The 13,597-nt window shown below is 39.7% G+C and overlaps 1 protein-coding gene across 1 annotated transcript in view; it reads left to right on the top strand.

Annotated features, from left to right (window-relative positions):
• The window catches only part of LOC136242439 (neurofibromin-like), a 28,040-nt gene that overhangs the window by 10,739 nt on the left and 3,704 nt on the right, over positions 1-13,597 (top strand). The window contains exons 21-48 of the mRNA XM_066033861.1: positions 232-433; positions 818-919; positions 979-1,017; positions 1,109-1,282; positions 1,374-1,534; positions 2,551-2,667; positions 2,824-3,008; positions 3,266-3,336; positions 3,718-3,858; positions 4,239-4,322; positions 4,429-4,610; positions 4,663-4,798; positions 4,852-4,933; positions 5,402-5,582; positions 6,490-6,639; positions 6,693-6,809; positions 6,997-7,099; positions 7,149-7,322; positions 7,562-7,702; positions 8,001-8,117; positions 8,174-8,341; positions 9,251-9,391; positions 9,550-9,733; positions 11,579-12,054; positions 12,319-12,436; positions 12,924-13,064; positions 13,156-13,379; positions 13,467-13,597. The exon at positions 13,467-13,597 is cut by the window's right edge and continues 49 nt beyond it. Of these exons, the coding sequence (XP_065889933.1) occupies positions 232-433; positions 818-919; positions 979-1,017; positions 1,109-1,282; positions 1,374-1,534; positions 2,551-2,667; positions 2,824-3,008; positions 3,266-3,336; positions 3,718-3,858; positions 4,239-4,322; positions 4,429-4,610; positions 4,663-4,798; positions 4,852-4,933; positions 5,402-5,582; positions 6,490-6,639; positions 6,693-6,809; positions 6,997-7,099; positions 7,149-7,322; positions 7,562-7,702; positions 8,001-8,117; positions 8,174-8,341; positions 9,251-9,391; positions 9,550-9,733; positions 11,579-12,054; positions 12,319-12,436; positions 12,924-13,064; positions 13,156-13,379; positions 13,467-13,597 (4,242 nt within the window). The remainder of the gene's footprint in view (positions 1-231; positions 434-817; positions 920-978; positions 1,018-1,108; positions 1,283-1,373; positions 1,535-2,550; positions 2,668-2,823; positions 3,009-3,265; positions 3,337-3,717; positions 3,859-4,238; positions 4,323-4,428; positions 4,611-4,662; positions 4,799-4,851; positions 4,934-5,401; positions 5,583-6,489; positions 6,640-6,692; positions 6,810-6,996; positions 7,100-7,148; positions 7,323-7,561; positions 7,703-8,000; positions 8,118-8,173; positions 8,342-9,250; positions 9,392-9,549; positions 9,734-11,578; positions 12,055-12,318; positions 12,437-12,923; positions 13,065-13,155; positions 13,380-13,466) is intronic.

Below are 13,597 nucleotides of genomic sequence, written 5' to 3'. Positions count from 1 at the left end.
CACGCACATACACACAACAACAATGACAACAACACACATATACGCAGAAACTTGTATGTTTTTAAATTATACAAAGCTCAGGCAGTGCTCATGTGATGGAGTGCATGCACTTTACCCAAATTTTGTCATTTGCTTAGATTCTCATAATGTATGTGTATAAACTGCAAAACACGCTATTCAGGACACACTATAATGTTTGGTGTTATGCTTTGTTTTGTTCCACCTCTCCAGCTCTATTACAAGGAGTAGCAGTTTCTCTAGCAATGAGCACCTTCATGCGATTGGCAGCAAGTCGCGTTTCAGACTTAGTATCAATATGGGCTCATCATTCAATCCTATAATGGTAGAAGAGCCAAATACTTCAAATTGTGCTGTATTCATCGACGAGCTAGTGTCACTGTTGAACTGTGGCATTGAACGGATGGGTGTGAAGGTGTGTGTTATATTAGAGTGTTTAATAAGGGCGATTTCAAAAAGTGATGTTCCAAGCTATAAGTTTTTTTAGAATTAATGTAAAGACAGTGAAACAAACAGATGCCGTAATTGTTATAGTGGCCAAGTCTAGTACGTATGTCTAAAATGTACTTTGTGACTTCATCAATAAACCACCTCATCTATTAAGGCCATAATTTTAGTTCCCTCACATATGTAGGCGTCCCCATATTTGTAACAAAAGGAACATTACTGACTCCACTGGAGACCTGACGGCCAAAGTTTGTAAACATTAAAACTTTGCTGAGTACAGCTCGAACCCATTGATGTTTCTTCCACTGTTCTAAATGTTTCATTTGATAGTGAGATATTTTGTTGTGTACAGGTGAGGGAGACGGCAAAAGAAGTATTGAGCTATGGACTCAGTCCGGCACTTTATCCACACTTCTTCCAAAAAGTTGACTCAATTTTACAACCCAAAGAGAAGGTGTGGTGTGCCATGTTGTTATGTACATGTCATGTTGTGGCCTGTTGCTATGACTACAGATCCAAACATCTGAGCAGCAAACGACATTAATTGATCAGGTGAGGACGTGGCTACCATTGCTACGGGGCCATTTTGTATAAACAGTTCATCTGTTGTCTCCTTCAAGATCAGAATTGCATTTGTCTTTAGATCACAATGATTATTCAGCATATACTGGAGTTGAAGTCAGAAACGGCGACAATTGCAATGGTGAATGTGAAGATGGACCTGGTCATTTCCAAGCTAATTTATTATGCTGATCAGCTGCCATTCTGCCAGCAGTCCATCAGCATCAAAATCAAATTATGCCAGCTACTGCAGACTGTAAGTGTTTTATATGTGTGTGTACGTACGCATGCACACACAGACACGCACATACACACACATGCGCACACTATAACATATATTGTTACAGCTGATGGACTGCCGGACAGACCTCAGCTACCATCATCAGATGAGATTCAGGAATGAAGCGGTTGATAAACTGACAGAATGGCTGACTAGCCGACAGCAGGCAAAAGAAAAGAGAACCAGTCTGGATATGTCCCAGAACCCTCAACTGGCATCACTGTCTCAGTAAGTAGGAGACTATTGGGTGTGTAAGGATACTTAGTCTGCCTGAACACTCACTAGTTTGCTTCAGTGTTTCATTATTTAGTAATCTTCCTTCTGTGTCCCTTTCACTTTTATATGTTTTAATCTGCATCTTGCAAGTGGACAGCTCCACTGCAAATGCCGTTAAAATTGTTTCCCCCTTAGTATCAAATAGTACAGTAGTACTGGTTCCCCCTAAAATGAATGGCGCCGCCAAAATACTCGATTATAGAAATTATACGTGCCAAAAAGCACCTTTAAGGAAGAGTCTTAGTGCATCAAATCCAGCAGTATAAACAGGAAAACACTTACAGAAGGCTGAATATTGAATTATTATTTTTAAAAACTGCCAAAACCTGATTTTGGTTTGCCTTTCAACCTGACCACAGTTGCAAGGCTAGAGGCTAAAACAAAGCAGCACATGGCCACCATTTCTTGCTGCAACTACAAACTCACCAATGACATGTACCTTTCTGATGAGTGGCTGCCTTCTGTGCTTTGCCTTCCTTTTATCTTCAAGAAACCATACCAAGGCATTAACGAAATATGCTAAGTTGCCACAAAGCTATTTGAAGCAGTAAGCCCTGCATGGAAACCACGTCCCTTAATTTATTGCATAGCTCACTCAAAGGAGATCAAGATACTCTAATAAAGCAGTCACAGCCACATGTGTGTATCCAAGCTATGTTATAACAAAAGGTTAACAAACTAGTTCAATCAATTATAATTTTAGGATTCCAGCAATAAAGAGTGGTGAAACAAGATATTATTACAGCATAGCTATTTGGGAAATCCCTACTTTGGCATTGAACAGACATGCCAATGTACGTACTCACTACATAGAGATTTCCAGTAACTATGTTATAATAACTACCATCATTCATATATCTTGTTTCTTGTTTCACTACTTTTATCACTGGAACCCTACATAGTTCATTTTAAAAGTCATAAGGACATGAATTGCCAGTGAATGTTTAATGTTCTTTTCCCCTTTACAGAGACCTTGACATTGCTAGCATGAAGGCAGTAGCTTTGTTACTAGATGGACTACCTTTGCAGCCACCAGAATCATCGGAAAGGAGTACATCAGATGAGAAAGGAAAACTGTTTTTCAAGTGTGTTTATAACATGTGCTTTCGTTTCTGTGATGCATGTATGTGATCTTATTTCATGTGCATTGACATGGTTTGTGTGTGTGTGTGTGTGTGTGTGTGTCTGTCTGTCTGTCTGTGTACGCTCATTCATACATATAGTTGATAATTCTCTTGTAGATATTTTAATTTGTTTATGGAGTTGATGCGTGAGCACTTTGGCGGACACACTACTCTGGCCTCTCCCGAAAGCATTCAGCAGCAACAACAACAGCGCAACGTGTTTAGCTTGAAGCAGTACACCATCTCAGCTATGTCCAATATGTTGATGGCTAACATTGAGTCTGGTCTAACACATTCAGTCAGTAAGTGGGAGTGGTGTTCATTGTGGAGTATTTGTGTGTGCGTGCGTGCATAGTTCACACTTCACATTTCACATATGTTAACTACACACTTAATAGAGCTCCTGATTCACACACTATGCTATGTGCGTGCACACACACAATTCACTAAACCAGTTGAGACATGGTTATATAATGTACAAAGTTCTACTACAGTTTAGTGACTGGTGTTAGTTACTGATAGTGAATGTTGTGGTAAAGCATTTTATTGTGATGTTTAGATCTTGGATATCATGAGGAGGTGTTGCTAAGGACAACATTCATGGATGTACTGTCAAGTGTGTTTAAACAAGTGAGCCACTAAACTACTCGTATGCGATACATTATTGGGGAAGATAAACCTTTTCTGAGGGGAGATATGTACTTTTATTTCTGTAGCCATTGTGTTGAGTATGTATAGACCTCAAGCTTAGCTATAATATACTACTTCATGACCTTGTTATTTTATGATTCCATTAGTGGCTCTATGAATGACTGATAGATTTCATCTTTACAGTTACAATAGGAACCTTGGCACCAGTTCATATGTTGTGTGTAGAATTATCAGTTGGTTAGCAGAAAGAGATGGTGACCCTTCTCTTGACTTGCAGTGTAGCCACTCCGGACTATATTCCAGCATTATGGCAAGAGTTGTGTACCTTCTTGTAGTGTTTACTGTATGTGATGCCTGCAGGGTGTGGAGTTTGGATCACTTGCAGAGAATCACCTTGCCAACCGCTACTCCCAACTGGTAGAGTTTGTGACGACGATCACTGAAGATGGTGACATGCCTATAATCACTCTGTTCAGTGAAGCTATTCACCCTAACAACATGGTAACTATACTGTAGTGTTCTTGTTGGTGTAAATGAATAACTGAAGATGGGATACTGTTATGTCAATTTCCCTTGCAATTCTTCATTTTAGGGTTTATAAAACTTTATACATTGCTTTAAAAGGGTAATTGTTCTGTGATAAGTATTGTTTTGAATAATTGCTTGCTTGCTGTAAGATGATTTTTTTTCTTTGGCAAGGAAAGGTGACAAATCCATGCACTTGGTACAAATTTTAGTATGAAACACTGCACAATACAAATCTTGTATTTGACAAGGAAGGGTTGTTGGCAGATTTAAGGCCACTTGCCAAATCTACCAGACCTTACCTTCACCAATCTTTCTAGTACAAGTTGAAGACCAGTTGTCATATTTACCTACAGGATGAACTGGCTCGTGTATTGGTGATCATGTTTGACAGTAACCAGAAGTTGACAGCCTTTTTGATAAAGGTGTTTCAAATGGAGGTGAGCAATGGGTATAATCTCCTCACTGTATGGAGAGGTAGAAAAGGGAGGGAAGTAAAAATTACGAGATCTACAAAGAAATGTGATAATTGAAATTGTCTTGTAGGTTTATGGTGTAGTGAATTATCGATCGGATGCACTGTTCCGTGGAAACTCTCTGCCATGCAAAGTGCTGTCCCAATGCTTCAAGATATTTGGCATTTACTACTTACAAGCTGAGCTGCGTCCCCTGATACAACAAATGCTGCAGTACAACAAAGACCGTGACTTTGAAGTTGATCCTGTCAAGTGAGTGTTGTGTGCAGCAGCAGCAAAACATTTATTTGTGCTATTTTTGTAGACTGTCAAGTGACAAGCAATTGTTAACCAACCAGAAGAATTTGCTAGATCTAGTTGAAGCATTTTTAGATGCCATTGTTAATTCACTGCCTGGTATACCACTTCAGCTGAGGACTGTTTGTCACTGTCTGTACACAGTAAGTGTGTTGCACCTCTGTGTGTGTTTGTGGACATCTGTTTCCACTTACAGGCGGTAGCCAACTCATTTCCGGACACAGCACTGGACACTGTTAACAGTGCCTTCTTCCTAAGATTTATTAGTCCTGCCATTGGTGAGAACTAGTAGCAAACGAGTCTCTGTGTGTTTATGGTACAGTGTGCAATGGATCAGTAAACTAAATACCAATTTCAGTGACTGCTCTAATAGAGTAGTTGTTGAATGTTTTAAAATTCTGCACAATCTACTTATGACATACATGCCCCTCAGAGACCTACATGTTTATGTCACTTGGTCCCCCAGAGGTTCTGTTGTACAGCAGATTGCATACTTCGCATGCACAAATTCTTGATGGATATTACTTTTTACTACAGTGTTTGAACAATCTGCAAAATTTTCACCCTCGAAATTTGTTCTTATCAATGACATGCTAACATTCTATCTGGAACATGAGAAATATTGGAAAACAAACCATTAGATGTTGTTTTTCATATACATGTAATTCTATTCATGGGAAAATCAGTAGATTATTTGTTCAGTTTTATATTACTGGTGTATAGTGTGTTGCTGTTTTCCACTGTAGTGTCTCCAGAGATTTATGGTATAGTGGCAGGAGACAGGCCACCTAGCCCCAGGACCCAGAGGGGCCTGATGTTGCTGTCTAAGATACTACAGAATCTAGCCAACCATGTAGTGTTCAAGAAGGAAAAACACATGTTGGTTTTCAATGATTTTTTAAATGAAAACTTTGAGAGGTCACGAAAGTAAGTTTTTGTGTGTCTGTGTATGTGTAGCATTTTTGTGAGTCACCCTATACATATGTTGTGTTATCTCTACATGTGTATGTGTTCTTCAATTGTTTATACTACATCTATTGTCCATACTGTGTCACTATGTTGCATGTAATAGTTGTAACATGGGCATTTGGGCTTTGCCTGATATGTATGCCCGACTGCCCGAGGGCAGAGAGCATACATATCAGGCAAAACCCGAATGCCCCGTGTTACAGCTAATATGTAACACTTATTAGGCTGATAGCCTGTACAGGGCGATCAATCACCCAAGCCAATACGAGTACAGCCACTGGATATATTATATATGCATACTAAAATTTTCGATTATGGGTCAGCAGCTAGTACGTTCTCGGTTATGATGTACAGACATATCCTAGAGATATCACGGAGAATTTCCGTTATGCGAGTTTGATGTTTTAATCAGTGCTATTGTATCGTTTATGGAATAACTATGCAGTTCACTAAAGGCCTAGACAGGTAAGCTTGCTTGTAGAGTGGTTACTCCGTGCAGAGTGGTAGCTTCATGATGGGGGCGTGTCCGTATTCGAAAACATGCGGAAACGATCAATGAATAAGCTATAGCACTAGTTTTCACCTTAGCCCAATGTTTTTCAACTCGTAGGATGGCGAGGATAACAAAATGCTCACCGTCTGAGTGGTTTTCATAGCAAAATCCAAGTCGTGTATCCTAATCACGTGAGTGTTAATTGATTCCCACAATTGATTTCGGCATCAACGTCCATATAATCACTGTCCAGTTGTAGCCCGGTCTACATTTCGTATGTAGCCCGGCTAGCTGGCTACATACGAAATGTAGCCCAGGCGGCTCCTTTGATCTGAGGTGTGAAAGTGTTACATGTATGCATTGTATCACCAGATTTGTTACAAAAATTGCTTCAATGGGGCCATACGAAGAAGGAGAAGCCATAGAAAGCATTTCCTTTATGAAGGAGTCTGACAAATACTCTCTCCATCAAATCTTGTGGGATAATGAGGACCATTTGTCTAACGCCATAATTGCAATGAGGTACACGTGTTATGCTCCAATCTTCATACCTGATAATCCATTCCTAATTCCAGGTCTGTCAGCTTCCATGACAAGGAATGGTACCAACCAGTACAGAAACTTGAGACCATTCTGGCTCAACTCGGTTCTCCATACCAGCATACTAGGAAGGTTTCAATGGGTCTGATGAGGTAATGTAGTTTATATTGGTGAGCCCATGGGCACCAGAATATACTCAGATGCTTTAGTTATGATCCAAAAGTAGCCCATTATGATACGTATAAACATCAAGATACTACTTTTAATAATCCCAAGGTGTCCATGGTGTATGTTTCTCTCCAGGTTGCTTTGTTACCTGCTATAAACTTTCATTCTCAGGAGAAATACCATTAACAGTACTCAGCTGGAGGCCTTTCTGGAATCCATGGCAACAGAAGTTGATGACCATGTTGTCAAGAAAGCCAGAAAAGTTTTCTATCATGTAAGGATCACATGATCTCTAGCTCCTCCCCTTTATTTGCTTCCTGCAGGGAGGTACATCAAAAGCAGGAAATCATGTGTTCTTCTGTATCCTGAGCAAGTTGTTCTCTGACCAGAGCAACAAAGTGCTCTTCTATGTAGTGTCTTTGATGAGAAAGTTTGCTGATAAGAGTTTCGAGTTGGTTCTTGATCTTACCATGTCAACAGCAAGCAATGACCCTGAGGTATGCTACACTACACTTGTCTACACTTATAACACATGGAAGATATTGCTTTGTGTTATGTAGGTTTTAGTCATGTAGTTTCAATTACAACTTTTACATACAGTATTATCTCTGAGTGTTGACACCCTAAAGTTTGATTACTTTCCTGCTTGTTTGTGTTGTTGGTAATAACCATGTGTTGCTGCAGTGGTCCTGCCTGTATTTGTAGTCACTCCTTTATATTTTTTTCCTTGCTGTAGCTGGAGTTGTTGATAAACTTTGCAGTTTTGGTACCGGAGTTGAAGATGTGCCAGCTGGAGACCATCTACCTCTACAACTGTAATCGCAACTTCAAGAAGTTTGCCAACCAGTTGGCCTACCGAATCTTCTCCCATATAAAGGTAGTCAAGAGTATTTGTTGTTCAGTGTGACATCCTATTTATATATATCAGCGATTGCTCGATTAAAGTATTTTTTGGCTATAATGAATGCACGATTAGAATAAGGTATATGCTTTGTATGTCAACCGAGATGTTCTGTTGGAATGAGATGCGTTTGTACTCCATATTACAGATCTCTATCGACACCTGATCCTTCCCAACCCTAAAACAAGCATACACATCCACCACATTCTTGTACCCATGTATGCAGATATACAGCTGCTTCACTTTATTGATTTGCTAATCTTTTTTTTTCTAGGGAGCTAAGAAAGTTGTGGCTGCGGAGAACAGCACAAGACTATCACAGTATATTGATGAATCACATATGCTCTTACCAAAGTCTTCGGTGGTTTTTGAAAATGACAAAGACCTCAAGGTTTGAATTACCTGAATAAATTGTGCGCAATATATACCACACCCTACCCACTGCAGCTTTTCTCTCCCTGCCAACTACTGAGTTCTGATGATGGAGGTAGCAAGTATTACGTCAGGATGAAGATTTCACCATACGGAGTAGTACTGCTGTATAGTGAGCGCATGCAAGTGTTCGGTGTTAGCATGCACATCAAGGACATCTACCATGTGGAGACCATCAAAGAGGTACTGTGGTGTTTACTTTTAATTGTGGGATTAGATACTTGTGGGATTTGTACACATCCTTTGTAATGACTGTTCAGTTAGAGTGTTTTGTTAACGCGTGGTGAAGTGTATGTTTTATTGGAGTGGTTGAATGGAGTTATGTGTGCCTATGAGAAAAAGTTGTATTCCCTAATGTAATCTGCCACCCCAACTTGAGAATATCAAATTCTTGGAAATTACTAGTAAAATTTTAAAGATATAATTATTAAATCTGTGCTAATTTTTTCAGAAATGTTGATACAACTGTGAATCAGGGGTTAATCTAGGGGGGGGCGGGGGGGGGCACAGGCCCCCTCTGGGTTAGCTATTGCCCCCCCTAGGTTTATACCTAAAGCCTTGAGAAATGGAAAGGTTTAATTGATCCCAAAGTTGTTTAATCCAATGGTCAATATTCAATGGCATCACAGTAAAATTTCACCAAAATTGAGTATATTTACACCTAAATTTTCAAAATTTTCCTGGGGGAGCATGCCCCCAGACCCCCCTAGAATCCGAAGTGACTTACTTCGCCCCCTCTAGGTTTATATTCTGGGTTGAGCCCTGGTGATGGTTGGTGGAAATACTCTTGTGTTGTGCATGCTGCAAATTTTTCACAGCTTTATTACTTTGTGTTCACTGCTGCAGTGAAGTTGTTGTTGTCTTGTTGATGAAAGTTTAATACACCCATGTAATTCCTTGTCAATTGCAAACACTCTGAAGTCCTTTGTAAAGGTCACAATAAGGCAAGTACTACCATCAACCAAACTAGTTCAGTTCATAGCATGGACTGGATTAACAACAGTTGATACCCAATGATTTAGATATCTGAGGACACACTGTGTTCCATTGTATTGTTTGGTTATATGTTGTAATTGAGTTTGTGTTTGTCAGGCCCACATTGTGGACAACGAGCCAATGAAGCTGACAATCAGACTGACGGATGGACACACTGTTACACTGGTGTGTGAGGAGACCAAGGCCATCCTACAACAAATCTACCTGATCACTAGCAAGTGGCAGTCTCAGCAGCCGGTATGTCAACCACTGTGTTACAGTCACGTGATCACCGGCCCTATTCGCAATTAGATGATTTATAGTATACTACAAAAACACGCACACACACACACACACACATACATGCATGCACTCAAACACTATTTTGGTCCATTTTTAAAATTTTATTTTTACAGTATATGCAGTTGTCTGAGAGGAAGCTACAACCTAAAGATGTACCTGGCACTTTGCTCAATATTGCGCTATTCAACTTGTGTGGCAATGACATTGTGCAGAGGACAGCAGCATATCAGCTACTGTGTGCTGTTAAGGAATCATTCAAACTGTTACCTGAATCCAAACTGTTGTCTAACGCACAAGGTATGTGAACAAGCATGTAACCACATTTCCTAGACTCTTGGTAGTGTGTGATGCACTGTATAACCAAGAGTTCATAATATTTATACTGAGGAGAGTATCCTGCTCTCATATACCCCTGTAGAAGGGCGTATCGTGAAGTTATGACGTAACACTTCTGAGTTCGCCCGTTTTTCTTTGTATAATTAATAATGTCATTAGTTGAACATGGTATCGATTGAACGCGTGCCTAACAACGTCGCTAGCAACCAAATAATCTTCAGCTTAAAGTGTTTCTTGCCGAACTACAATCGTTCCTTCATGAGTTAAGACCGCTTAGTAGGCGTTTCTTGCTAGGCCATTCGCGAATACAGCTATTCTGAGCGTCGCAAGTGTGAAATGGTGCTAACGATTCTTGCACTTTTACGGCTGCTTGTACGTCAGAAACCACAAATTCTTGTCATTACATCATAACTTCACGATACGCCCTTCTACAGGGGTATATGAGAGTAGGATACTCTCCTTAGTATATATATTATGAACTCTTGGTATAACCCACAGCTCTTATCCAAGCCAGTATTTTTAAAAATTGTTAATTTAAAAATGAAGTAGGGATATATGCAATAAAAAGTAGTGAAACGAGATGAATGATGCATGCTATTACAGCATAGCTCGATGGGAAAGTCACTACTTTGGCAGCTTAATGTGCCAAAGTAGGGACTTTCCCATTGAGCTATGCTGTAATAGCATGCCTCATTCATCTCGTTTCACTGCTTTTTATTGCATATATCCCTACTTCATTTTTAAATTAACAATTTTAAAATACTAGTTTGTTTGGTTTTTTGTTGTAGCACTAGCTACAATGTAACTTGTGACTGTTCTATTAGAATATCTTACGTGACTGTTGTATTAGAGTACATCTCGAGTCAGCCAAGGGGTGTGCAGCTAGCTAGACTAATAAGAGCTGGGGTGAAGTCATCTTGTTTACTGATAAGTAAATAGCTAAGAGGTGCATGTGGTCTCCGTACTCTATCACTATTAGTCCACCTATATAGACCCTTTATTTGATGGGCGTGGTCGCAAACCAATCGCATACAGGATTCCAATCGCAAAGTTGCAGATATCTAACTAGTATATCTCTTCTATAATAGCGCCAGGGCTAAAGCGCTTCTGAAATCCAGCTCTGAGATAATTCTGTGGCATCTAAATATGCTGCTGAAAGAAAGTGTTGATACGGAAAATTAATGCCTTGATGTAGATTCGTTGGATGAAGAAGACAAGCAGCCTGATTGAAGATAAAAGAAAAGACAAGGAAGGCGCAGAGGGCCTATGCTCGTCGGAACCCCAAAGGACACATCTCACTGGTGAATTTGTTTTTGTCACGTAAAATGGTGGCTGTGCACTGCTTCGTTTGGCCTCTAGCCTTGTGACTGTGTTCAGGCAGTGAGACTGAAATTCAAGTTTTGGCGATTTAAAAAAAATCTATATCCAGCCACCTGTAAGTGTTTTGTTATATTTGATGCTGTATTATATATTATGTGAATTAATACTATCCGTAAAGGTAATTTTTGTTGCATAAAAATAAATGTCTCTAGGATGATTTACATAGGCAGAATTTTGGGCAGCGCGTAAAAAATCCCTACGTAAACGGTACTACTGTACCGTTTGATGTGTATATTAATTGTGTCATGGCGTGATATGGTCACCAGCCAGCCTTATACTTATCCCGGCTTTCATTTGAGTACACTTTTCCTTGCAATGGTTAAGTGTTCTTTGTTTGTCAGTATCTAAGTGAGTGTGTGACTGCTGTATCTCTCTCCATACTACTATACTCAGTACATTGTTTACTTGTCCTTTACAATTTGTTAGGCCTACACATACCAGCAAATAACACTTTATTTGTGGAAGAGATCAGCTCTAAACTGGCTCAAAAAGAGAAACACTTAACACTAGAGTTTCTATCTGAAGCAGTGACTAGTTTACAGAAGAACACCACTGCACATAAACAATATATTCTGTTATACATCAAACCATGGCTGTTTAATTTGGACAAGTTTTGTTCTGGTGAAGAGAGAGAGAAGAAGAAGATTCATAACATTCTAGCAGTGTTCATTCAGCTGGGGATCTCATCGGCTGAATTGTTCCCGACCCTACAGGCTGAAATATGGCGTAGTATCGCTACAATACCCAGTATCCTTCAGTTTGTGCTCGAGTACTTCTTCAAGGCTAGCTACAATGCTGGTCTGAACAGTGTTAAGGCGGAGATGTTAACAGAGACCACAGTGACACTGGCATCTGTTAATTCTGAACTAGTAGCTCAGATTACCATCAATACAATGCTGAAGGTTTGTACTTATTTATAATTATTATGTGTTGGAAATTTGTATATTAATGTGGTATGAGATATAGTAAAGCCTCACTTAGCAGCGACCTCTTTAAAGAGATGACCTTGTTGTAGTGTCCAGAGTCCCAAGCACAGCTATGTGTACTCACTACTAAAACCTGGTCATTTGTCCTGAAAGTAGTGCTGTTAACGATCCTTAGGTTTCACTGTCATGTATGGTACAAAATGTCACTTTGTCAACTAATTATCATTTCGTTCTGCACAGTTACTAGCGGAGACGAATAGTGAACCAACACTGGTACTAAGTAACCATTACTTGTGGTCACAGATTGCCATCCTCAGCCGGTTCATCCATCGACTGACCTTCCACAACAAAATCAATTGTAAGTAATATAGATAGATTTGTAGCAGTAAACAGTTTCATTTTTATGCAGATTATCATACTGCTTAGTTACCTAGGTAGCAGGAAAGTTTGGAGGAAGGCAAGCTTGGCTGCATTTAGAATCCCTCAAAACTTCCATCACATATTAATAACAACTTTGACACATTTTTAGCTCTAATCAAATGCTTTGTATAGCTGTGAAGGATAATCACAGAAACAGCAACCAAACTTTAGAGTCTATTGTTGCTTCACAGTCTGTTTACTGTTGAGGTCACTTGTAAAGGCTTCTTATGCTTACAACAGAAATTTTTTATGAAAGGCAAACTTGGATAAGCGCCTGTAAATGTGGTTCTTGGATTTATGTTAAAACTGATGAAGTGTCAATTCATCTGCTTACTCTTTGTCAAAAGTTTCTGGTAGTACAGTATTGTCCCATCATTGTATGGTGTATAGTAATCCTACTGTTGTTACCACAATGTGTCCTCTAGTGTTGTCCACTCTTCCTGAGCTCTGCTACATCACTACAATGTTGATGAGTCAAGGAGACACCTTCTCCAGGACCACCATGCATGGTATTGTGATCAACATCCTGCACTCTCTCACCTTGTTGCCTGAACTGGCCCACAGTGGTGAGCTATGTATGTAGAAGTAGGGAGACCTGCTGTTACATTGTACCCTATAGGGTAGCAATAAATTTCATGCTAATTCCTTTTCCTACAGATGAACTGGTGAAGATACTTTCACTTAAAATACTGGAGTTGGAGCTGCCAAAGTGGTACCTCCAGTTTGGCATCCAACAAGTGAAGAGTTCAGCTGCTATCAGTTTTCCTTCATCAAACCCAGACTCCTACCACCATAACCGACATGCTTCAACATCTGACAAGGACTCTGTCAATGCGCAGTCCTTAATGGCCATCAGTGAATTGTTTACCGAAGTCATGGAGGTATTTATTTAATTCTATTTAGTTGAAATTGAAATACGTAGACTGCTGTGAAATATGAATTGTAAGTTTGTCTTATTAATCATGTAGACTTGTGCAGAGTATTTTGAGAAGGATGTTAATTGGGTGGAGAGGTGGAACCAACTGACAATGAAATCAGCACTCACATATAATCCGTCACTTCAATCACGCTCCTTCTTGGCACTGGGCTACATCACTAA

This window comes from Dysidea avara, chromosome 13, assembly GCF_963678975.1.
Source record: "Dysidea avara chromosome 13, odDysAvar1.4, whole genome shotgun sequence".
Classification (NCBI taxonomy): domain Eukaryota; kingdom Metazoa; phylum Porifera; class Demospongiae; order Dictyoceratida; family Dysideidae; genus Dysidea; species Dysidea avara.
This window is presented reverse-complemented; position numbering and strand designations above follow the sequence as displayed.